The 25,607-nt window shown below is 43.8% G+C and overlaps 1 protein-coding gene across 1 annotated transcript in view; it reads right to left on the reverse strand.

The window, feature by feature from the left end:
• Nucleotides 1–23,165, reverse strand: part of ANGPT1 (angiopoietin 1) — a 194,072-nt gene extending 170,907 nt beyond the window's left edge. Inside the window, exons 1-3 of the mRNA XM_064153949.1 lie at nt 23,122–23,165; nt 7,286–7,328; nt 1,618–1,874 (exon numbers count right to left, since the gene is read on the reverse strand). Of these exons, the coding sequence (XP_064010019.1) occupies nt 1,618–1,874; nt 7,286–7,328 (300 nt within the window). The 5' untranslated portion in view covers nt 23,122–23,165. The remainder of the gene's footprint in view (nt 1–1,617; nt 1,875–7,285; nt 7,329–23,121) is intronic.
• Nucleotides 23,166–25,607: the final 2,442 nt, after the last annotated feature.

Below are 25,607 nucleotides of genomic sequence, written 5' to 3' on the forward strand. Positions count from 1 at the left end.
TAGTTCAGTCTCTAGTGGACAACCACAGAATAAGTGATGTCTTACGAGCGCGATGCAGCAGACAATTTGCTCCAGGAAAATTATGTGTGCGTGAACAAGGGGAACAACTTCCCTTTTTTTAGTGCTTGTCTCAGCCTCCCAAGGTACAGTAAAATAATTTCTTAAGAAGTACATTCCTCTGCAAAAGACATCTCCTTATTTCCAGCCTCATATTCCCCAAAGCAGAACAAGATATTAAAATATCAGGAAAGTGATCTGAAAAATAAATGCTTGGTTGTATTTTGTTTTCTAGTCACACATTGACTGGACAGAATCATTTCACAGAGCACAATTAATTTACCCCTCAAAAAAATCAGGAAATCCCCTCTAAAGGTTTTAGTAGGTTTGGAGGGATGGGGATGGCTGCATATGCTTTTAGAACACATTTCTACCTTAAAACATATTTCTACCTTTAAAACATATTTCTACCATAATATCTGGATGAAACAAAACTTGAACCTGAGATAAGTAACAGGAACATATTAGCCCAGTAGAGTCTTCCATAGATTTTTATTGATATTCACTCCTAGTATGAACTTGTGTTAAACTTTAATCCTGCATCTTTCACATGCAGCAGTTTTCTTATGCCATCTTATATGGCTGGTTGCATCACTCAGTTGCTCAATTTTCTAAGTTACACCAGGTCAAAATGCCAGTGAGAGAATGAGAGTATTATAAATAACTATATATAGGCACTGTTTATTTATTTTTCCTGGTCAGCTCCCCCAAAGCATTTTCATCACCAAGGCATGGACAAGACCCTGTGAGGTCTATGTAATTTTACACGAGGAAGCAACTCTGTTAAGGTAAATGGAACTGCTCTTATGAGTGAATTTGTGGAAATATTTAAGTCTTTTCAGGCCCAAACTTGAGCTCATACATAAATTACTGAAAAGTTCATTACAGCCTTTGAACTATTGCAGAAATAATTGCCTCTACTAAGTTACTCCAGCACCTTCAAACCTATTTTTCCCTTTCTGTGACAGAAGACACAACATACACTCAAATTAAAACAGGCTGTTTCAAGTCCAGTATGATCTACACAACTAAAAAATTTTGTTGTGAGGTTTTTGGGAGTGTGAATGCCTATATATTTTCTTCTTTCTCTCCTTCTTTCCAGCAGTTAGCTGGGTAGAATAGTATTACAGAATCTAATTATGGAGGAACAATGATATTAACCAGTGCCTTTAAATGCTGGGTTTTTTAAGTACTCCCTTTTGCTGTCAGAGTAGCAGGTATCCTGCACGGCATCTGAGCTGATGCTGTGAACTCTGAGTAGAATAGGAATACTAAGTAAGTTCTATCATTTGAGTCTCTGGAGGACTTTGCTGCTCTCTGTCTCACAAACATCCATACTCTCTTGGGATGAAAAGTTGTATCTTTCAGTAATGTGAAGAAAATTCTGCTCCCAAGAGAAATGTCACTGGGTGCACTGTGGCTGAAACATTTCTGCCCTATACAGCCATAAACTAGATCGATCCTTATTACCTCAGTTCTAGAAACTAGTGACAACTTTGAACAGCCTAAGCATCACCAAAACAATCCAGCTAGTGAGAAATGGAAACAAGAACCACTTACTTTTTGCAGCCACTGAGTGTAATTTTCCATCACATGTTCCAGATGTTGAAGTTTCTGGGAAGAGAAATCCTGTTCCACGTGAGGAGCATCTCTCTGAAGAGCGTTTGTGTTGTACTGGTCTGTGGTGCTTTCACGACAGTCCTGTTCTGGCAGAATGAAAGTATAGGTGCACTGCCCATGCTGGATCCGGTTAAATCTTCTCCCACTGGCTTCTGGACCCCGACGCTGGTTGCTGCAGCCTACATGAGCAAGAATCGCTGCCAGGAAAGCAAAGGAAAGGAAAACTGACATGTTATTGTTACTTTCCTTTCCTACTGTAAGAAAAACTTTTTCTTCCTCTTTCTTTTAAGTTTGCTGTTAATTTCCTTTAAAGTCTTTGGCAAGAGGACTGGAGACTCGCACTTCTGTAATCAAGCTTGGATAAACTGTTAATTTTCTTAGCTTTACTGTGAGGATAGCTCCTTTAGTTAAAATTGGGAATATTTATTGCATAGTAGTTAAGATTTATTGTTTCCTCTCTGTTACAGTCCAGCATGTAGCCTGCTTTAGTCAGCTGCATATGCATATCCCAGTCTCTTTCCCCTGCACTATCTGCTGCAGAACTGCTATTTTCTCTCCGACTTCAGTGAGTTTTATTAAGGTTGCACTTTCAAGCCAAGCTGGAAGCAAGCAGCCTTTCACAAGATGACTTGACGGGAATGCGTGTATGAGTGCGCCCCTATGCTAAGGATGGCTGATGGCTCGGTGCAGAGGGATCATCTTACAAACTGGCTGGATGCATGACCTCAATCATGCATGGCTTTCCAGCCCCTAGTGCACACAACTGCTAAGGGCTTTGGACGAATTCACACAAGTTTAATAAGTAAGGCAGTTCCACCTTAATACACTTCATACGATCACACTGCCCTATTAAAATGTAGATAAAGTGTAGAAGTTTGTTGTAACCCCTCTGTAAATATACAAAACACTGAAATTAAAAATACTTTCACTTCTGTGCTGCTCAGTATCTATGAAAGGATTCTAAGCTGGGAGAATGACACTTATGGGAAAAAAGTTACTTTTAACCCTCACATGCTTCAGCTATTTATCTCTGACAACTATTTTTCTTTAGCAGAGCTTAGAGAAAGGGATTATTTTTTAACAGCATATAATGAATGAAGGCTGCCAAACAGTAATGACAGTTCAGAAGGATAATAATCTTCTATGTTTGGTCTCTAAACTAAGGTAGCTAATTACAGAACGGTGAGAGATAGTAGTTGAACTACTCCAGACTGTCTTTGATAATACTGAGCTGTTGCCCCATGCAAAACACTCCTTCCAATTTACACAGCTGCCCCATGCAAAAACACTCCTTCCAATTTACAACCCTGAAGGGGCTATACAGGCATCCCTCACTACATGCATAAACTTTCTAGAGGGCCATATCCTCAGAAAAAGATGGTGGTAACTATTTGAGAAACTACCTAATACTTAAATGCTGCCTTTGATATTTGCTAGAGACAAATCCAAAATGCACAGATTAGAAACAGGATTGGAATATTGGTGAAATTCAGAGGAATTTGGATCTGAGCTCCTGCTCTAGCATTTGTTGTTATGCATCAACCCAACACCTATGCAGAGCACTTTGCACAATTTTTCCTATGAAAGCAAGCAACAGCAATAGTGCAACACTATGGAAAAGCAACCTGCAAGGTTCTTTACCCACAAGGAAACTTACTTGCAAGAATACTGAGTGCAAGCACCTTCAGCACTCATGCAGCTGCCACCCATACCTGCCTGGAATATTTATCTGGGTATCTGACCTGCTCCTGTGGAAGTTACACCTACTCTAAACTGAGACTAGAGGCTTATCATCTTGTATGTGGAAAGAAACCACTGCATTTGTACAAGTAGGAAATATCCCCTACAATAACACAGAGAAATGAGGAGGTCTTATCTTGCTTTGAAATGTCCAGTAGAGAGACAATAAGAAAATACAAACCACAGTGCAAAGCATGACTATTTCTGCTGCTTTCAGCAGAATCAGAATATCCTTTCCTCCTCTGAAGTGTTCAGCTCACCTTTCCACTCTTTTTTTCCAGTTTCTGCCTCTGCAAATCAGCTTTGCACAGTTTACTCTCTTGCTCTCATATAGCATTTCTCACAATTCTCCATCACTAGTTCTGCTGGGGCTTATTGCATTATTAATACATTAATACAACTACCTAAAAGGAGGTTGTAGTGAGGCTGAAGCTGGGGCTGCCCTTGATGGTATCAGAGATAGAGCTAGCCATCAAGGTCAATAGCCATCAGGGTCTCTAGCCAGAAGTATAGATACTCCCAGCCCTGCAATACAGGGACCACTAAGGTCAGCTTAGTATTCCTCAGAGCACATAGCAAAGTCATTTGGGTAAGGACATTGAACCAGGCAGACCAGGTTCAGTTTACACTCTTCCCTTGCACAGTCATGAGCTTGTGCACATACAGAAGTGCAACAACAGAGAAAAAACTTTGTTTACACATCTACAGCCACTTAATTCCACAGTGCAGCTTACTAAAGAATCCCATTTTATGTTAAGTAAAACAACTTCAGAAATAAGAATTCTCTTTTCCAAAATTCCTTTTTCCAATTTACTTTATCTTTCTAAAAATCAGCCCCTGACCCAAACATCTTACCCCAAGATTCTGGTGTTTTCTAAGTGATTTGATAAATGTAGAGTTTATTATCCCAGTGCCACATGATCTATGCAACCCGTCCCAGCTTTTTAAGATGTGAAAATTTCAGTGAGGTGAGGAAAGAATAGTTCTCAAAGTTCAGTCAAAGTCACTGTGGGTATTTTTGCAGGATCTTACTTTATATACTATAGATACAATCTAGTAGGGGCATGGATGTGTATAAAAGACTCTTTATTTTCCTAAGACCACTTCCTCCAACACAATGACTAGTTTAGTATTCCCTGAACTCTTCCTTCTGCATAACAGGGAAGAGGTGGATCCAGAGGCTTCCTTCCCAGACTGTGCAAAGTCTCATACACTGTTTATTTAGCAGCTGTACAAAATAGTGTAGCTCACTATGTAATCAGTCCTACAAGGCAAAATAAATGGGAATCCAACATCTGGATAAAGGTTATGTTCACATGATATTAGTTCCCACATCTCTAGAACTTGCCATTGGAAAGGGCTGCCCAGGGAGGTGGTGGAGTCACTGACCCTGGAGGTGTTCAAGAAAAGACTGGATGGGGCAGTTAGTGCCATGGTCTGGTTGATTGGACAGGGCTGGGTCCTATGTTGGCCTGGATGGTCTTGGAGGTCCTTCCAACCTGGTTGATTCTATGATTCTATGAATACAATGTAATGGCTTTTGTCATAAAAACCTATCCATGCTCAGAGTTGAAATACAAATTCTAGGAAGCCAAAATCTGTTTCCATTTCTTTACATTTCTGCTGTAATAAGTGTTATTGTTGCATCTGAGCCGCAAAATACTTTGCATCATGTCACATACTCTAAATGGAGTTATTCCAACTCAACTTCCTCACTGTATGAAGGAAGTCACAGTATCAGTATTACAGTATCACAGTATTATCAGGGTTGGAAGAGACCTCACAGATCATCAAGTCCAACCCTTTACCACAGAGCTCAAGGCTAGACCATGGCACCAAGTGCCACGTCCAATCTTGCCTTGAACAGCTCCAGGGTATACATATAAAGAGGTTTTCATCTCTAGGTAAGCCAGTACTTTACAATAGGGAACAAAAATGTTTATTCATAATGGAGCACATGCCACAGAACCTCATTCTGAATATATAAATTCAGATTAATAAAATGGGATCTGAAGTCATGGAAGTCTGACTGGTTGTGTTTTAATGCTTCTCCAGAGATTTCAGTAGAGATGGCATCAATTTACCATGGTGCTGAGACCAGAACAAGATGCAAGATATTTCCCTGACTCTGCAGAATCCAGGCAGTGTTGAGAGCAGGTGAAAGGGAAGACTCATTTATCATGCAGTAACACTCCTACTATCTGTATGCTTTCTATTCTCACTCTCCTAGGAACAAGTTATCTCAGACAAATTAGTCCTCAGAGCTGAAGTCTGTATATTTACATGTGCATAGTTAAGGTATGATACCACATAATGTTGCTTGTCAGATCCCTCCTTCAAGGTAATAAGGTAAGGGGTGCTGAATCATACTGCAGCCTGGTCCGGCTCTCCCAGCATTTGATTTCACACCTGGGAACAAGTAAACATCTGGGAGCACTAAATGAGAGGAAAAACCCAGCAGCTCTCAGAAGAACATGTGAATTTACCACAGAGACATCTGAGCTACTGGTTATGCAATATGACCTGTCTGAAGTTTGTCTCACACCAAGGCTGTGAGGTTTCTCTGAATAAAAGCTCGTTGGACTCTTTCCAGCCATGCTGGTAGGTGAGAGAGCTACATGTTTTCTGAAACTTAATGTCAAGCTGTTGGGAACACAGGAAAAGCAATTTGTTCTTATATTCCTAATATAATTTTAATCTTATACAAGTAGAGAAAAGGCATCTAGACTAATTCAGTCAAATGTGCTCTCATTTCCTGGGGAAGGAGGGAATGTCATAGAATCAAACAGGTTGGAAGAGACCTCCAAGCTCATCCAGTCCAACCTAGCACCCAGCCTTATCCAATCAACTAGACCATGTCCCCTGCATTCTCTTGTTATCTCTCTAAGGTAAGTTTTGTCGCTAACTTTCACACATTCAGGATTCTTAAGGAGTATCTGAAGGGGACCTACAGGAGGGCTGGGGAGGGACTAGTTACAAGGTCTTGTAATGACAGGACAAGGGTAATGGGTTTAAACTTGAAGAGGGGAGATTCAAACTAGATGTTAGGAAGAAGTTCTTTGCAGTGAGGGTGGTGAGACACTGGCATAGGTTGCCCAGGCAGGTTGTGGATGCTCCATCTCTGGAGGTGTTCAAGACCAGGTTGGATAAGGCCTTGAGCAACCTGTTCTAGTGATAGGTGTCCCTGCCTATGGCAGGGGGTTGGAACTGGATAATCCTTGAGGTCCCTTCCAGCCAAATCCATTCTGTTATTCTATGATTTGAAAGACCTACTTCCGACCCTGTCAAATAGACTGTATAGAATAAGGGGTGGCTAATGTCATGAGCTGAGCCAAATGAATGTGGTGATGTGCATTCAACATCATGCTGCCCAGAGCTAGCCAGGAGAATGAGCTCTCTCAATATTGCCCCTTTTTGAATTCTCATCCTTGCTACATTTTTCACAAATGGCAGCCTCATCCCATGAGTACTCTCAGCAGTCTTCCAACTTAGCTTACTTAACTTTATGCCCAGAGTTTGACTCAGGCAGGAGGAAAAGCAGCCAACAGTAATGATACGACACAACACAAGCAACCCACTCCTCTAGAATTCAAAATCACTGTCTTGCTGCTTGGTCTGGAGAGAATAAATTGTAGGAAAAAAAATAGAATGGAGAAGATGAATAATAGAACAATTCCAAACATTAACCAACAGCAAGATTTATAGGGTAGGCAAACTAGCTTGAGACTTACAGAATCCACAGCTGAATGGAAACACTAACAAAATGCAGTAAATGGAACAACACTCCCCAAACCTGATACATTCTTCTAGAACCTCAGGAAAAAAGAGCATAAAATTGCACTTCAAACTGCAGGACACACAAGCTCACCATGACTATGTAAAAGGGTGATAGGTCTGATCCATTCCAGCATCTGGGGGGAAAAAATAAAGGAAAAAGAATTCTTTAAAATATTACTTTGTTTTCTGAAAGACAGAGTCGGAATTTCAAGTGCTTTCTCCAGCAGTCCTAAATAGATCATACATTCATAAGTAAAGCACTAAATAGATCATACATTCATAAGTAATGCACTAATTGAGTAATTTAGTAACATATTGAACTTCAGTCTACCTAAAACCTTTCAGGCTTTAAAGAGTGAGGGTCATGAGGACAGGACTAGGATCTTCCAGTGGTGGCCAGGGACAACAGGTACAAACCTGAACACAAGAGGTTTCACTTGGTTCCTGGGCAACATGATGTAGGCAAACCTACCTTAGCAGAGGGGTTGAACTAGGTGACCCCCCAGAGGTCCCTTCCAACCTCTGCCACTCTATGATTCAGTCTTTAGGACTGTGTCAGCTTCCCTACACTCAGATTACTTATTAATCTATTTGTAGCAGCTATGAGTTAGGTTCTGGGTGACAGATGCAGCAGAGAAAAAGGCAGGAGTCAGGCACCCAGGATGTGGGGCATCAGAGGTAAGTACCCAACAGGATAGTGACTGAAAGGGAGAGGCAGAGAGAGACAGTCTGGAATTAAGAATTGCAACTATTTCTTATTTAAGAAAGTGCTTCATAAATCAAATTTCATATGTATTTTTTTATAGTGGACTTTTCTCCCCACACCTATGATTTATTTTTGCAAACAGCTTCTAATTTCACATTCCATATATGAGGAGGAGGCAAAGGCTTGGCTTTCTGTGCTCCATTATAGAAGCTACCAGACTTTGCAGACAACTAACTAGAAACCTCTATAAATGGGTTAAAATTGTATGTGTCACCTTTAATTTGGAAGCAAAGTGTCAGACAGGACAAATAAATAGTGGTGAGGCAAGAGGCTAACTATGGTTTGTTAGTAGCATCCTGTGGAATCACAGCAGTGAGACACACCAGCTATGCTGTGCCAAATAGCCTCACTACAACCACAAGTCACACTTCTCAGCTGAAGTACACAATGCACTCATCCTATACTTAGACAGCAAGCTGTCATAATTTTAAATGGGAGAAAGACTTATCACAAGTCAGCTCCTAATTGGCCTGCTAGTACCAAGTCATTAATAGCAGTCAGATACAGTATTTTCCAGCAGTCAGAAAACAGAGATAGGAATCCATGTCCTGAGGGTGAGGGTGTGCCTTGTACTGAGGCACAGGCACTGTCTTGTGTAGCTATAACCAGTCCCAGAGCTCAGACCTCTCTAAGCCTTACTGCCTCCCCTTCAGAAAATTCCCTCTAGCACATTTGCACAACCTCTCCTGGCACAGGTGCCCAAGGATGTGTGCAAAACTCACTTCAGTGGAGTTGTGCACACTGCAAGGTTGTGTTTCCCTTCAGAAAGCAGGCACAGCTACACTATTTGAGACTGGTACTTCAGGCAGAGAGAAATTAGGTGTCATGCTTCTAATCACAATCAAGTTCTCAAAATGCCTAATCACTAAGCCATAAAAATTGACATAATTAATAGGATTTCAAATAGAACCATAGCTTATATGATGCTACTTGAATCATAGGTTCAGGTTAGAAGAGACCTCCAAGATCATCCAGTCCAACCCAGCACCCAGCCCTAGCCAATCAACAAGACCATGGCACTAAGTGCCTCATCCAGGCTTTTCTTGAATACCTCCAGGGACAGTGACTCCATCACCTCCCTGGGCAGCCCATTCCAATGCCAATCACTCTCTCTGCCAACAACTTCCTCCTAACATCCAGCCTATACTTCCCCCAGCACAACTTGAGACTGTGTCCCTTGTTCTGTTGCTGGTTGCATGGGAGAAGAGATCAACCCCCACCTGGCTACAGCCTCCTTTCTCATAGTTATAGGCAGCAATGGGACCACCCCTGAGCCTCTTCTTCTGCAGGCTAAACACCCTCAGCTCCCTCAGCCTCTCTTCACAGGCCTTGTGTTCCAGGCCCCTCAGCAGCTTCACGAATACCTTTGGTTTCCTCTAATGCTAGTGGTAACATAAATACTACATTGACTATACCAAATCCAAACAATCTGTTTGTAAGTGGAATGAGTTTTGAAGCCATTTCTCTGAGCACAGTGCATCACAGTACCTGTGACAACCTGGCAATGCTTCTTCCAAGCATAGTGCTTTATGCTGTAGAAAACCAGTGTGGCAATATGAGCACCAGAGCCTAGAGTTCCCTGGAAGCATAAGTGTGCTAGTTTGAAGCTAGCTGGAATATTTTGGTGAGAAGAATTAGATTCTAGGCTGTGAAAAGGAAACTATGGTGATGGCTACTGCACTCATAGGCTTGCTGAGATGGATAAAAACAAGAACACAAACAGATAACACAGTTGCTGTGTGTCTCTGGTTGCCTTTTCTCCCTAACTTGCTGTCTGTGCAACTAATCCTTCTGCTTCCTAACCCTCCTGGCCGGTTCTCCAAACTCACCTTGCATGTAAGGCAAAGTCTGGGATAAGGTAGAGGGGTGGAAAGGAGGTTGAAGGGTGGTGAGAGCCCCTCCTGGGGACTCAGGTTTCTGGGAGGGCTGTTGTGTTTCTGTATTACCTTTTAACTTGAATATTTCTGCATATAGCTGTAAATACTATAAATATCTGCTTGTATATTGTGCTAAGATGTAAATATAAAGCTTCATTCTTAATTTCCAGCTCAGCTGAGTCTAGTCTGGGTGATTTCATAAGAGTGGGGGAAGTGGGGCAGGGAACACCCAAACCATCACAATAAGTCCTCAGTCTGAAAACTTCACTTCTGAGTGTATATAGAACAGAAAACAGTCTGAAGTACAATAGTTAAAAATGAACATTATCTACACTGTACATCTCCCATACATTACCACAGGGTACTTAAAAGATCCAGTGCCTCTAATAGCATGTAACTCAAAGCTAGACTATTAATTCACTTTCTTCATCATAAACCCATCAGCACACTGGTAGGCATTTGACTACTGTATGCCAATAAAAATGTTGTTTAAACTGTTAACTGCCCGTTTAAAGCAGCAATTAATTCCCAAGATCAACACCTTCAAAATTACTGCCTTGGGGCTTACATAAATATTAACTTTAGCTCTTAGAGAAAGTGTTGGGCTCATGACCTGGAAATGGATCACTTTTGGTAGCTTAGCATTTTACCCTCTGCTCTATCATTGAGATGTTGTACAATTCTTGGGGGGGGTGGGAAAGCCAAACCCATTACTCCTTCTTTAGCATCCTTGCCACACTCTTGTAACTCAGAATTGGAGATAAAGCATTTTATAACTGTATATTTATCTGCAGTAATTAAACCACCCATTCTTTGGATCAGATGAGGGCAATAATGATGATTAGGAGAGACATTACTTGTGAAAATGCACATTTCTCCTTCTGAAAGTACTAGAGGCATCCTTCTGTTTGGATACTGTTCTCAGCTGATGCCCACTGAACAGTTACCAGCCATGTATGTCCATAGAGGTTGCAGAACTAGAGACAGGTTTGTGGCACTGAGTTGATTTGATCTTCAAGTGCAGCAATAGTAGAGCAGGAGACACCAAAACCACAGAAAGCAAGAAACTACATAGACCTGTATCCAAGTATTATTGCTGGTAAAGTACTTTACATCTCTTGCATGAAAAGATTAAGCTCACATGCCTATATAATGCCATCTATTCTGACAGTGATTTGCAGTCATTTATAAAACCCTGGTTTGCAACTTACAAAAAAGCAGCATCTGGTCAACAATATTTTGCATATAGAAAACAAGTGGCAAAATGAGCACAGCAATGTTTTCAGTTTTGGGCTCCTCAATTCCAGAGAAATGTTGAGATGCTGGAATGTGTCCAGAGAAGGGAGACAAAGCTGGTGAGGGGCCTGGAGCACAGCCCTGTGAGGAGAGGCTGAGGGAACTGGAGGTGTTTAGCCTGGGGAAGAGGAGGCTTAGGACAGACCTCATTGCTGTCTACAACTACCTGAAGGGAGGCTGTAGCCAGGTGGAGTTGGTCTCTTCTGCCAGGCAACCAGCAACAGAACAAGGGGACACAGTCTCAAGTTGTGCCAGAAAAGGTCTAGGCAGGATATTAGGAGGAAGTTCCTGGCAGAGCGAGTGATTGGCATTGGAATGGGCTGCCCAGGGAGGTGGTGGAGTTGCCATCCCTGGAGGTGTTGAAGCAAAGCCTGGATGAGGCACTTAGTGCCATGGTCTGGTTGACTGGCCAGGGCTGGGTGCTAGGTTGGACTGGATGATCTTGGAGGTCTCTTCCAACCTGCTCGATTCTATGATTCTGTGATTCAGATTTCACTATCAGAATTCCAACTACATCTTTGAAGATGCAATCCAGATTAAACCAAGCCAAGCTCTGGGGAGTTTTGTTGCATGTTATAATCGTGTTTCTTAGATTCTGAAGTGCATAAAGGAAATATCCTGCACTCAGCTTTTTCATGTTCAGACTGTAATTTATAGAAAGGCAACCATATGGCACCCAGACAGACAGTTATCTGCTCTTAGTAACACTTCAGCCAAACCACAGTGATGCAAGGTACTTGAGCAAGAATTCTGAAGCTGGGTCTTTACTAAATGCTATAGAATGCCTTGACAACACAAGCTGCTGCAAGCAATCTGATCTTCCCCTTGCACTCTGACAAAATTTCACACCAAATTCAAGCTCTTGGTCCATTTCATGCATTGCATGGATTTTGCCCAGGATAACTAATTTATCTTTAAAACCTCAGGGTTGATAAATATCTTCCAGTGCAAGGGAGTTAAACATCTTTTCAGGGAAAGATGTCAATTAGTTGGGTTTTTTTGGACAGGCTGAGGGAGCTCTGAGCAGCCTGGTCTAGGAGAGGATGCCCCTGCTGACTGCTGGAGGGTTGCAATAGATGACCTTTGGAGGCCCCTTCCAACCCAAACCATTTGTGTGTTAATGTTCTTCTAATACCTCTAAAACAAAACCTTTCAACCTTTGAGGGTCAAAATAGAAACACTACCTCCCCGTTTCTCTCTGTGTGTGTGTATCCCATATCATAGAATCATAGAATGGTTTAGGTTGAAAGAGACCTCAAGGATCATCCAGTTTCAACCCCCCACCACAGACAGGGACACTTCCTACTAGAACAGGTCACTCAAGGCCTCATCTAACCTGGCCTTGAACACCTCCAGAGAGGGAGCCTCCACAACCTCCCTAAGAAACCTGTTTCTTCTCCAGGAGAAGCACTGAACATACTCCTGTACTTTCCTCCCATCGCACCATCACTCCAAAGAGGAGATACACATGTATGAGTTACTCTGCAAGCCTGCTTGTTTCTTCACTGAGCATCTCAGCATCCACTGGTCTTTTGCTGAGGAAGTACTAAGCTGATTATATGTGGTCAAAGAATCAAAACTAGGGCATGCCTGACTGCCACAAAGAACTCTGCACACAGATTCCTTCCTACCCTGCCAGGATGGCTGAAAACCATAGCTTCAGTATGATAGTAAGAGATTTTTTTTGTCCCAGTCCTCTTTTTCACCTGTTCTTGTAGTATCTCTCATTGAATAGATGAAAATTTTGTAGAACAATAAAGCATGAAAAATTCAACTAACATTTCTGACCAAAATGTCTTTTTAGTGCAGCTAATCTCATTTCTCTATTTCATGCCTAAATTCAATCCTCATATCAAAAAAAGCAACAAGATAGGTCTTAATCTTACCATCATGCACTGCATAAAGCCACCTGTTGTGGTTATTTCTTGATGTTACAGATCACACATCCAAATCTTGCCACTGCCTCTATTTGAAGTACCTTCACAAGTTAATAATTTACAGAATCACAGAATATCAGAGGCTGGAAGGGACCTCAAAAGATCATCCAGTCCCCTTGCTAGAGCAGGATCACTTTAAGCAGATCACATTGAAATACATCCAGACAGGGCTTGAATATCTCTAGAGAGGGAGACTCCACATCACCCCTGTGCAGCCTGTTCCAGTGCTCTGTCACCCTTACAGGGAAAAAAATCCTCCTCATGTTTAAATGACACTTCCTATGCCTCCACTTCCAGCCATTGCCCCTTGTCCTGTCATTGGGTGTGATGGTTTGGGTGTTACCTGCCCCCACACACTTTGGAAATCACCCAGACTAGACTCAGCCAGTTCTGGAAATATGACTGAAGCTTCTATTTACAGCTAGCACAATATCCAAGCAGATATTTACAGTATATACAGTTATAGACAGAAATAGACAAGGTAAAAGATAATACAGAAACACAACAGCCCTCCCAGAAACCTGAGTCCCCAGGAGGGGCTCCCAACCACCCCTGCACCTTCCCCTAACCCCTCTCAACCTTACCCCAGTCCCAAGGAAGAAAGGAGGTTCGGCCAGGGGGTTAGGGACCAAAGTGGATTAGTCAGAGAAACAGGGGGTGAGGTTAGAGAGATGCAGCTCAGAGCTCCCCAGCAGGAGAAGTGCTTTTATCTATGTTTTGATTCTTCTTCTTGTATCTCTCAACAAGCCTATGAGTGAAGTAGCCATCACCATTGTTTTCCTTTCACAGCCTGCAATCTAGTTCTTCTCACCAAAACGTTTTAGCTAGCTTCAAACTAGCACATTGGGCATCAGCAGAGCCTGGCTCCAGCCTCCTGGCACTCACCCTTTATGTATTTATAAACATTGCTGAGATCACCTCTCAGTCTCTCCTTCTCCAAGCTAAAGAGCCCCAGATGGAAGGTGAATTTCCTTGGCAAGTATTTAAGCAAGGTAAGTGCATACCTGCCCCTTTTTTTGGTCATGCTTTCATAGTGACCTTTTTGTCAAACACCCCATAGAGACTCTTCTTATGCTCCCCAAAGACATGTGTGCTTTGGTTCCCCAGTCTTGACAACACACTAATGGCATCGTGGTGAGCATTTCATGAGAAAGGAGGGGGAAAGCAAAGGAACCATAGAATCATGGAATCATAGAATCAACCAGGTTGGAAGAGACCTCCAAGATCATCCACTCCAACCTAGCACCCAGCCCTATCCAGTCAACTAGACCATGGCACTAAGTGCCTCATCCACTCCTTTCTTGAAGATCTCAAGGGATGGTGCCTCCACCACCTCCCTGGGCAGCCCATTCCAATGCCAATCACTCACTCTGCCAGGAACTTCCTCCTAACATCCAGCCTAGACCTCCCCTGGTACAACTTGAGACTGTGTCCCTTTGTTCTGTTGCTGCTTGCCTGGCAGAAGAGACCAACCCCACCTGGCTACAATGTCCCTTCAAGTAGTTGTAGACAGCAATGAGCTCTGCCCTGAGCCTCCTCTTCTGCAGGCTGCACACCCCCAGCTCCCTCAGCCTCTCCTCACAGGGCTGTGCTCCAGGCCCCTCACCAGCTTTGTCGCCCTTCTCTGGACACCTTCCAGCACCTCAACATCTCTCTTGACTTGAGGAGCCCAGAACTGGACACAGCACTCAAGGTGTGGCCTGAGCAGAGCTGAGCCCAGGGGCAGAAGAACCTCCCTTGTCCTGCTGGCCACACTGTTCCTAATGCAAGCCAGGATGCCACTGGCTCTCTTGGCCACCTGGGCACACTGCTGCCTCATCTTCAGCCTACTACCTATCAGTACCCCCAGGTCCCCTTACTCCTGGCTGCTCTCAGCCACTCTGTCCCCAGCCTGTAGCACTGCTTGGGGTTGTTGTGGCCAAAGTGCAGAACCCTGCCCTTGGCCTTGTTCAATCTCATCCCATTGGCCTCTGCCCACCCATCCAGCCTGGCCAGGTCCCTCTGCAGGGCTCTCCTACCCTCCAACAGATCAACACCTGCCTCTAGCTTGGTGTCATCTGCAAACTGACTGATGCTGGACTCAATCCCCTGGTCCAGATCATCAATAAAGCCATTGAACAGGAAATGCCACTCAGCTAATACTTCTGCATGTACTGCATAATCTGCAGCTCAAATGAGCTGTGTGGCTTTAGAAATATTCCTCAGGTGAACTAAACACATCTTTGATCCCATTGGGTGATTCCGTGCTCCACAATCTCCCTGCAGGTGTTCAAGGCCAGGCTGGATGAGGCCTTGAGCAGCCTGCTCTAGTGGGAGGTGTTCCTGCCTATGGCAGAGGGCTTGGAACTGGCTGAGCTTTGAGCTCCCTTCCAACCTAAGCCATTCTGTGATTCTGTGATATGGGATACACACACACAGAGAAACAGGGAGGTAGTGTTTCTGTTTGGACCCTCAAAGGTTGAAAGGTTTTGTTTTAGAGGTATTAGAAGGACACTAACACACAAATGGTTTGGGTTGGAAGGGGCCTCCAAAGGTCATCTCTTGCAACCCTCCAGCAGTCAGCAGGGGCATCCTCTCCTAGACCAGGCTGCCCAGAGCTCCCTCAGCCTGTCCTTGTAGCAGAGGTGTTCCTTGCTCTGGACTCGCTCCATCATGCCCATGGCGTTCCTGTGGTGAGGGCATCGGAGCTCGATGCAGTACTGCCGGGGAGGTCTTACCAGAGCAGAGTGAAAGGGCAGGATCACCTCTCTTGATGGTTCCTTTGGTGCAGCCCAGGATGCAGCTGGCCCCACTGGGAAAGCAGTTTCTGCTGCTGATAGATTTCTGGAGACAGCTTCCCCTCGACCCACTCTATGGAGCTCTTCATCTCGGCGCGCCGCAGGCCCCGCCAGGTCCTGAGGGAGGCCGGCGCAGAGCCCACGGAGCCACCGGGCCCCGGCGCCGCACGGCCGCCCCCTGCTGGCCGCTTGCCGCAGCGCTCCCCGATCCTGCCCTCACCTGACGTGCATTCGCCCGGCGCCCCGCTCCGCACTTCCCGGGGAGACAGCGAATCTAAGGCGGGAGGAAAAGAAAGAAAGAGGGAAGCAAAGGAAGGAAACAAGAAAAGAAGGAAAGAAAAAAAAAGAGAAAGAAGGAAAGAAGGAAGCAAAGGAAAGAAGGAAGCAAAGGAAAGAAGGAAGCAAAGGAAAGAAGGAAAGAAGGAAGCAAAGGAAAGAAGAAAGAGAAAGAAGAAAAGAAGGAAAGAAGGAAAGAAGGAAAGAAGGAAGCAAAGGAAAGAAGGAAGCAAAGGAAAGAAGGAAGCAAAGGAAAGAAAAAAAAAGAGAAAGAAGGAAAGAAGGAAAGAAGGAAGCAAAGGAAAGAAAAAAGAGAAAGAAGGAAAGAAGGAAAGAAGGAAAGAAGGAAAGAAGGAAAGAAGGAAAGAAGGAAAGAAGGAAAGAAGGAAAGAAGGAAAGAAGGAAAGAAGGAAAGAAGGAAAGAAGGAAAGAAGGAAAGAAGGAAAGAAGGAAAGAAGGAAAGAAGGAAAGAAGGAAAGAAGGAAAGAAGGAAAGAAGGAAAGAAGGAAAGAAGGAAAGAAGGAAAGAAGGAAAGAAGGAAAGAAGGAAAGAAGGAAAGAAGGAAAGAAGGAAGCGAAGGAAGCGAAGGAAAGAAGGAAGCGAAGGAAAGAAGGAAGCGAAGGAAAGAAGGAAGCGAAGGAAAGAAGGAAGCGAAGGAAAGAAGGAAGCAAAGGAAAGAAGGAAGCAAAGGAAAGAAGGAAAGAAGGAAGGAAGGAAAGAAGGAAAGAAGGAAGCAAAGGAAAGAAGGAAAGAAGGGAGAAAGAGAAAGAAAAAGAAAGAGAGGAAGAGAGGAAGAGAGGAAGAGAGAGAAAAACCAACTAACCCTGGTCCTGACTGTAAATGCAGCCACTTTGGGAGTTTGGCTACAACAGCAAGAGAGAAGACATGGAGCCCAGCCAGGGCACAGCAGAAGCAGAGATGTTACCCTCTCATCACTGTGTTCCAGCAGGCCAATTTCTGAGTATCAGCAGGTTATCACTAGTAAAAATATGTCCCTTCTATGCCCTCTAGAGTGCATAAGAAATGAATCCTCTTCTTCTTCTTTATCTTTTCTCTAATTTCCTGACATTGTTTAAACAGAGTTTAAAAAGGAGTAGAGGTTTATCTTCAGGTCACCATGGAGCCTACGTGTTGGTTCCCAACCTGCATGTGAGACACACCATTGATTGAGGGAAGTCTTCACACTTTGAGATGGATTCATCCTATCAGATGTTTCAGTATCAAAAATCTTTCAGCTTTAGTTCTCTTCACAGTTTTCAAAGCAGCAATCAGCAAAATCATTATAGCAAAATCTTAACTGCCTTTCACAGAGAATTTTCATAAACTACAGTAAAATTAAGCCTTTCAGTCAGACCTGGCATTAGAAAGGGCTTTTATTTTCAAAATGCCTTCAGCAAGGATCTGTTGGCCTCACAGTATGGGGGAAATCTTGACATTAATGACAATTTTGCCATGGAACCAGGATTTCACCTAAATACTTGTGTTGCTTTTCCCAGCAACTCCCTGGCTACACAGCGTTAGAACACACTCTGCTGCAGCCTTGGTAAAATGATCTGGGCTTGGACCCAAGCCTCAGTCCCTTATCAGACCAACTCAAACTTGTTTCAGTCAGCTCTGAGCAACTGATACTATCACTGGAAAGCGCAAGGACTGTGTTATGAATAATATTATTTGTCCTTAGAGAAATGTCTTTCTCCCCTTTACACATAACACTGACCTGTGTGTAATACTAAACTGCGGGTAGTGGCATTAGCATTTCAGTGTGCTCACAACTCAGAGTGCCTGTTGCTGCGCTGTGAGACAAACACACATGCACTTTCCTCCTCCTCTAAGAAAAAGAACTTAAGCTCTAGCTTTGCATTGCCATACACCTACACAAGGAAACGAATACAAGATGCAAGGTGGAGGGCACAAGGGCTCTGCAGCGGGACCTTGACCGCCTGGACAGATGGGCAGAGTCCAAGGGGATGAGGTTCAATAGCTCCAAGTGCAGGGTGCTGCACTTTGGCCACAGCAACCCCATGCAGAGATACAGGCTGGGGTCGGAGTGGCTGGAGGGCAGCCAGACAGAGAGGGATCTGGGGGTGCTGATTGATACCTGCCTGAACATGAGCCAGCAGTGTGCCCAGGTGGCCAAGAGAGCCACTGGCATCCTGGCCTGCATCAGGAATGGTGTGGCCAGCAGGAGCAGGGAGGTCATTCTGCCCCTGTACTCTGCGCTGGTTAGACCACACCTCGAGTGCTGTGTTCAGTTCTGGGCCCCCCAGTTTAGGAGGGACATTGAGATGCTTGAGCGTGTCCAGAGAAGGGCAACGAGGCTGGGGAGAGGCCTTGAGCACAGCCCTACGAGGAGAGGCTGAGGGAGCTGGGATTGGTTAGCCTGGAGAAGAGAAGGCTCAGGGCAGACCTCATTGCTGTCTACAACTACCTGAGGGGTGGTTGTGGCCAGGAGGAGGTTGCTCTCTTCTCTCAGGTGGCCAGCACCAGAACGAGAGGACACAGCCTCAAGCTACACCAGGGGAAATTTAGGTTGAGGAGAAAGTTCTTCACTGAGAGAGTCATTGGACCCTGGAATGGGCTGCCCGGGGAGGTGGTGGAGTCGCCGTCCCTGGAGCTGTTCAAGGCAAGACTGGACGTGGCACTTGGTGCCATGGTCTAGCCTTGAGCTCTGTAGTAAAGGGTTGGACTTGATGATCTATGAGGTCTCTTCCAACCTTGGTGATACTGTGATACTGTGATACTGCGTGTTTGACAACATTCTTTGAAATAACTCTCACTTTATAGAGCAGCAAACCCCCTCCCCCCCAAGAAAAGCTCAGTGATTATGTCTCTTTAAATGCAACCCTTCTGTTCCAAACCAAGAGCATTTCATATAAGGAATTATTTAATTACTTGGCAAAGAGCTTCGATTATTTGCATGTGGCTGTAGTTGCTTTGGGTTTTGTTTTCTCTCTTCAGAAGGGAGGATTGAACGCCTGGATCAATAAGGAAATTTCTCTGCCTTTCAATTTAAGAGGCACTTTCTCTATTTTTTAAAACATCAAAAAGGCAAACATCAAAACCACTTTCTCTAATTACACTGTTGTGAGCACATGTGGTCTGTGAAGTTATTACTGCATGATCTGGCTACATATATATATATATAGAGAGAGAGAGAGATATGGAGATATAGATATATAGTATAGATACAGATGATATAGCTGATCTAGATCTAGATGATCTAAATATAGATATAGATATAATGTGTGTGCTTTGTGCCTATATAAATACAGAAAAATATATACATACTTATACAAACAAATATAGTAGTATTAAGGTATATAAGAGTGTTTTTAGGGAGTTGGTCTCTTTTCCCAGACAACCAGCAACAGAACAAGGGGACAAAGTCTCAAGTCATGCCAAGGGATGTCTAGGCTGGATGTTAGAAGGAAGTTGTTGGCAGAGAGAGTGATTGGCATTGGAATGGGCTGCCCAGGGAGGTGGTGGAGTCACCATCCCTGGAGGTGTTGAAGCAAAGCCTGGATGAGGCACTTAGTGCCATGGTCTGGTTGACTGGCTAGGGCTGGGTGCTAGGTTGGACTGGATGAGCTTGGAGGTCTCTTCCAACCTGGTTGATTCTATGATTTCCCTGTGGTTGAGGCTAAGTGAAAGGGTAGACAGGGACTTGTGTGTATAGGGATAGGTTGGAATTGATGATCTCAAAGGTGTGTGTGTATATATATATAAATTGATATATAAATTATTCTTTTACTTTGAATTGTTAAAAACATAGTATATATATAGTCAGAGAAGACACTTCTGACTTTCCATGACTAAGAGGGCCAATATATAACTTCACATATCAGCAGCACTATTTAAAAATAACTAAATTAAAAATGAAGCTTTTCCTACTCAGTTAACAATATATCCTTTTTCTCAACAGGGCAGTGCACAATAAACAGATTTTCCAGTCAGGTTATGTTACCATGTAGATGCATTACATTTTACAAAAGCACTCGAAGTGCTAAATTCTTGCTAGGCTATTTGACATGAAAACAAAGGCAGAAATTGACGTGTGAATTTTAAAGCAGTGAAATGTAGCAGCTGGAAAGTATTCCTTAAAGAGCTACTTCTGCAAGAGCCTTGAGCGACTGAACAGTTTGAGAGTTATGGTCTGCCTACAAATACTTTAGGAATTAAAGGGAGGCTATAATTGTTACTTATCTGCTGCAAATTAGTTAAGCATCCAGTGATTAAAAGCCCTTTGAGGTCTACATATAAGTGCCCAGGCTGAGCAGGGAACCTCTGCGTTACACAGCCTTAGTGTCTCTGTGATAACCCTTTACCATAGAGATTTTCACTGTGCTAAACCTGGAGACAAATCAATTGAAAACTTTCAAGGCTTGACATATAGTTTAGAACTACACCAGACCTCTGGCTAATATCTCACTAAAACCATTTCCTTGTGACACCCTATTATGATCTTCAGCCCATTCTACCATCGTAGCAATAATGACAACCTTAGCACCTTTTCTGCCACAGCCTGGAGAAAATAATCAGGAGGCTTTTTCCTCACTTGTAAATGCTCCCTATTAGAAGAAAACAATAAGCTCCCTAACAAACCAAGTAGCAATACTTAGAATAGATGACATACATTTTCAGAAACAAGTTTTGTCATTGCTGTGCAGCTAATGGCAGACACAAACCAGAGCAGCAGCTTCAGCAGGAGCTAATAGATGCACAGTTTCCATCTCCACACCAGTAAGTGGCTATCAGCATGGATAAAGACATGAGTTGTTGCTGCCACAAGCAATTTCAAATGCAGTGTGGATGCACTGGGATTAGAAGGCTCCCACTATTCAAATGCTGGTAAACTAGGAAAGGTCATCATAAACAGTATCTGCTGTCTGCTGATTAGGTGACAGGCACAGAAAGACCTACAGTTTGATAAACAGCATATGCATGCTTTTACTTTCTCATTCCCTACCCACTCTATAGCAGGTAGCTTAAATTGAGACAGAAAACATTTTGAATCAGTATTTATTTATGTTCAGGATGGAACATATTGGGGAAGTTGCTATTCACAGAATCACAGAATTAACAAGGTTGGAAAAGACCTTTGAGATCATCAATTCCAACCTATTCCTATACACACAAGTCCCTGTCTATCCTTCCACTTAGCCTCAACCACGGGGAGATCATGGAATCAACCAGGTTGGAAGAGATCTCCTAGATCATCCAGTCCAACCTAGAACCCAGCCCTAGACAATGAACTAGACCATGGCACTAAGTGCCTCATCCAGGCTTTGCTTCACCACCTCCAGGGATGGTAACTCCACCACCTCCCTGGGCAGCCGATTCCAATGCCAATCACTCTCTCTGCCAACAACTTCCTCCTAACATCCAGCCTAGTCCTCCCCTGGCACAACTGGAGACTGTGTCCCCTTGTTCTGTTGCTGGTTGCCTGGGAGAAGAGCCCAACCCCACCTGGCTACAACCTCTTTTCAGGTAGTTGCAGACAGCAATGAGGTCTGCCCTGAGCCTCCTCTGCTGCAGGCTGCACACCCCCAGCTCCCTCAGCCTCTCCTCACAGGGCTGTGCTCCAGGCCCCTCACCAGTACTGCTGCCTTTCTCTGGACACCTTCCAGTACCTCAACATCTCTCTTGAATTGAGTGAAAAGTTCAGCTGTCCACCCCTGTCCTATAACTGTTCTCAACCTCTGAGGATGTCCTAAGACGGACTCTGGACAGAAAAGTGAGAGAACCAACTAAGCAACACCAGAGCATGACCTCTTTTTAATCCTATAATGGATACTTCTTCTTCTGGTCCCATTACAATTTGAATTCTTTCCAGGAGGTTGTTTTCCTATGAGTTTAGTTCACAAACTCCCTTAGTGGGGATAAGTTCACTATCACAAGGCTGAAGTTTACCACCTTACCCTACACTGCCTGTGGCTCTCCTTTCAGTGCTAATGTTACAGTTTTTTGGCATCACACTGTCTTCAATGACTGTGTCCAGCTTTTAAATTTAGCCCTCCCTGTGCTTTCAGACTGACAGATCATTCATCTTATCCTTTAATTTTCCCTCTTTTTTTCATATTACAGCTAATGTGAAGTGCAACATCTTCAATTTGGTTTTGTAATGCAGTTTTACAGCTAACTCCCTCTGCCTTCAGCAGCTGAAAACGATCAAGATGAAGTGTGTCAGAACAAAGCATTTGTGAGAGCAAACCCTCGTTGCCTGCAATGTTGCTTTCTGCCCCTAGAACAAACCAGTGTTTTCTCCACTGATCATCTGCATTTGTACACTTTTTGGATGCTTCATTTGGATGAATTATCAGTATAAGGTGAAGAGTTATTTTTTCTTAGGTCTCTTCTTGCAATATCAGTTATTGTTCAAGCAAGGAAGCCAATAAATGTTTGCTTCTGTGTCAAAATGTTAACTGATCACTGTCACACTAGTGATTTTAAAGCATAAAACATAACAGTTTGAATTGTCTCCTATCAGTCTCTGATATTTCCCTTTCCTCAGCCCTCCTAGGCTCCTCTGCAATTCAGTCCTTCACTCATAGTCATTTCATTCTAGTTGCCTCCATTTAGATTTCACAGTGAACCAACTGCTCCAGGTGCTTCAGGAGCAGGTGGATAACTCTGTCTTCAAGCTATGTGAGGCTGGCTGTGCAGCATAGCTGCTCTCAACAGGGAACCTTAAAGAAGAACTCCAATGCAAGGTTACATTTTCTCACAGAATCACAACAACATGCAGGTTGGCCAAGCCCCTCAGGATTACCAAGGGCAACCTAGAACCCTACTCTACAAAAGTCACCTTAAACCATAGCCCTAAGCACCACATCCAAACCACCCTTAAACACATCCAGGCTGGGTGACTCCACCACCTCCCTGGGCAGCTCACTCCAGCCCCTGACCACTCTCTGCATGAAAACCATTTTCCTAATGTCCAATCTAAACCTCCTCAGCCTCAGCTTGAGGCCATTCCCCCTTGTTCTGTCTCCACTTACCTGTGGGAAGAGCCCAGCAGCAGCCTCTCCACAATGTCCCTTAAGGTAGCTGTAGACAGCAATGAGGTCTCCCCTCAGCTTCCTCTGTTTCACACTAATCATCCCCAGCTCCCTCAGTTGTTCCTCATCAGGTTTATTCTCCAGGCCCTTCCCCAGCTTTGTTGCCCTCCTCTGCATCCACTCCAGCACCTCCACATCTCTCTTGAATTGTGGTGCCCAAAACTGAACACAATACTCAAGGTGTGGCTTCAGCAGAGCCGAGTACAATGGCACAATCACCTCCTTTTCCTATTCTATCTTCCCCCAGGAGAGAGGGAGGTGTGAGGAATCACTTGTTCTCTCTGCAAGATGTGGTCTCAGAGGCAAACAAGCAGGTGTACTCGAGAACACAGCCTCTGCTCTCCTGCCCCAGTGCAGCTCAGGAAACACACAGCTGCACCACAAGGTTTGGGGAGCTCTGATACACCATAGCTGCAGTTCAGAATATCAGGTATCCCATTAAAAAGTGTAATGCTGTGAGTTTAGAACTTCAGTAAACTCAGATAACCATGTAGGCATATTTGAAACTGAAATAATTATCTTCAGTATTGTGTATTGAGATGATAAAAAACAAACAAACAATTTTATCTGTTTTCAGCTTTCTTCTGACATGCAATGTGAGAACTGAAACACTGCAATGGGTTGCTCAGGGAGACTGTGGCTGCTCCCTCCCTGGAGGTGTTCAAAGCCAGGTTGGATGAGGTCTTGAACAACCTGTTCTAGTGGGAGGTGTCCCTGCCTATGGCTGGGGGTTGGAACTGGCTGAGCTTTGAGGTCCCTTCCAACCTAAACCATTCTGTGATTCTGTAATCTTAAACTCTTACCTTAATCTCTCTCTCTTGTTACTTTACATCTTAAACCATTCTGTGACTCTATGAATTACACACAGAGAATAGACCTTTGTTAATGGAAAACATTATTTAGTGCTTTCTTTCTGCAGCAGATGTGTAGCTTTGCTTTCCACACAATCCCAGGAAAACTGTTAAGTACATAACACAACTCTTTTATCCTTTTTAACTCTGATGTTAAGTACCATTTATAACTGCCTGCCTCTGGGGTGCAGTTTGCAAATAGAATTCTCTTGTTCTCTACATGGATACTGCAGCATCAGATGGGGGAAGGTCTAGGCAAGAGAATCCAAAAGAGGCTGGTTACAACTCTGTCCTAGTGGCAGATGTTAATATAAATCTCCCTAATTGTAAGTGTTTGAAATGCAGCTGCCATCTGCATACCATGGCTCCTGTCACTTGTTTCATAGAATCAACCAGGTTGGAAGAGACCTCCAAGCTCATCCAGTCCAACCTAGCACCCAGCCCTGGCCAATCAATGCTGGAAAGGTTAGACACAAGATAAAGTATATCTGATTTACGCTCAGAGAAGCAGGTTGGTAATGTTTGGAGCAGCTGATTCTTGTAGACAAAGTCATTTGATGCTTGTGTCAATATACAGGCCCATAACTCAATTAAAGCTTCTCATTGGTGACGCAATCGCACCGCGAGCACATCAGCGTACTCTGGGGGATTGACATCACCACTGCAAACAGTTGGAAGATGTTTCTTCTCTTAGCTCAGGGAGTCCTGCAGCAGCAGGTGATTCTCATAGCTCTTCCTATGACAGGAAGAAGTAAATATTATTTTTCCAGTGCCTAGTTTCAGCCTTTTGCCATTGCATTTTCGTGTAAGGCAATATGAATCCAATTTCTCTAATGAAGTTAGTAAGTCTTGTTTCCTTTTCCTAATCAGAAACACTTTTGTCTCCCATTAATTCTTGAAAACATTTTACATAAGTCACATTAAGCAACAGTGCAGCTTAACATAGATGTTTCCACACACATCATCATGAGACTAAACCATGAAAAAGGCTTATCTGCACATAAAATCCCCCTTAAAGGAAGTTCAGGGGGAAAAGTTTTAAGTTGTGCTGGGGGAGGTCTAGGCTGGATGTTAGGAGGAAGTTGTTGCCAGAGAGAGTGATTGGCATTGGAATGGGCTGCCCAGGGAGGTGGTGGAGTCTGTGTCCCTGGAGGTGTTGAAGCAAAGCCTGTCTGAGGCACTTAGTGCCATGGTCTGGTTGATTGGCTAGGGCTGGGTGCTAGGTTGGGCTGGCTGAGCTTGGAGGTCCCTTCCAACCTGGTTGATTCTATGGTTCTATGAATACCCCTCCACGACACCTTCCACCCCCTCCACCACCCAAGAGGGAGAGGAGCAGCTCCCTTCTCCAAACCTTCCAATTCTCCATGCCAGCTTCCCTAAGAGGCACCATTTTCCCTAAGCTTTAATTCTGTGCTTTCTCCAATTCTAACTATGCAAACCAGCAACCATCTCGTTCCTGGTGTGGGCCACCAATTATTGTGTTGTGGTTTTTAAAGATAGTGACAGAAACTAAACTCTCAAATGAAATTGGAGAAAAAAATACAGAATTATATTTAGAGAGAATGCAGAGATAGA

Source organism: Pogoniulus pusillus, chromosome 14 (genome assembly GCF_015220805.1).
Source record: "Pogoniulus pusillus isolate bPogPus1 chromosome 14, bPogPus1.pri, whole genome shotgun sequence".
Classification (NCBI taxonomy): domain Eukaryota; kingdom Metazoa; phylum Chordata; class Aves; order Piciformes; family Lybiidae; genus Pogoniulus; species Pogoniulus pusillus.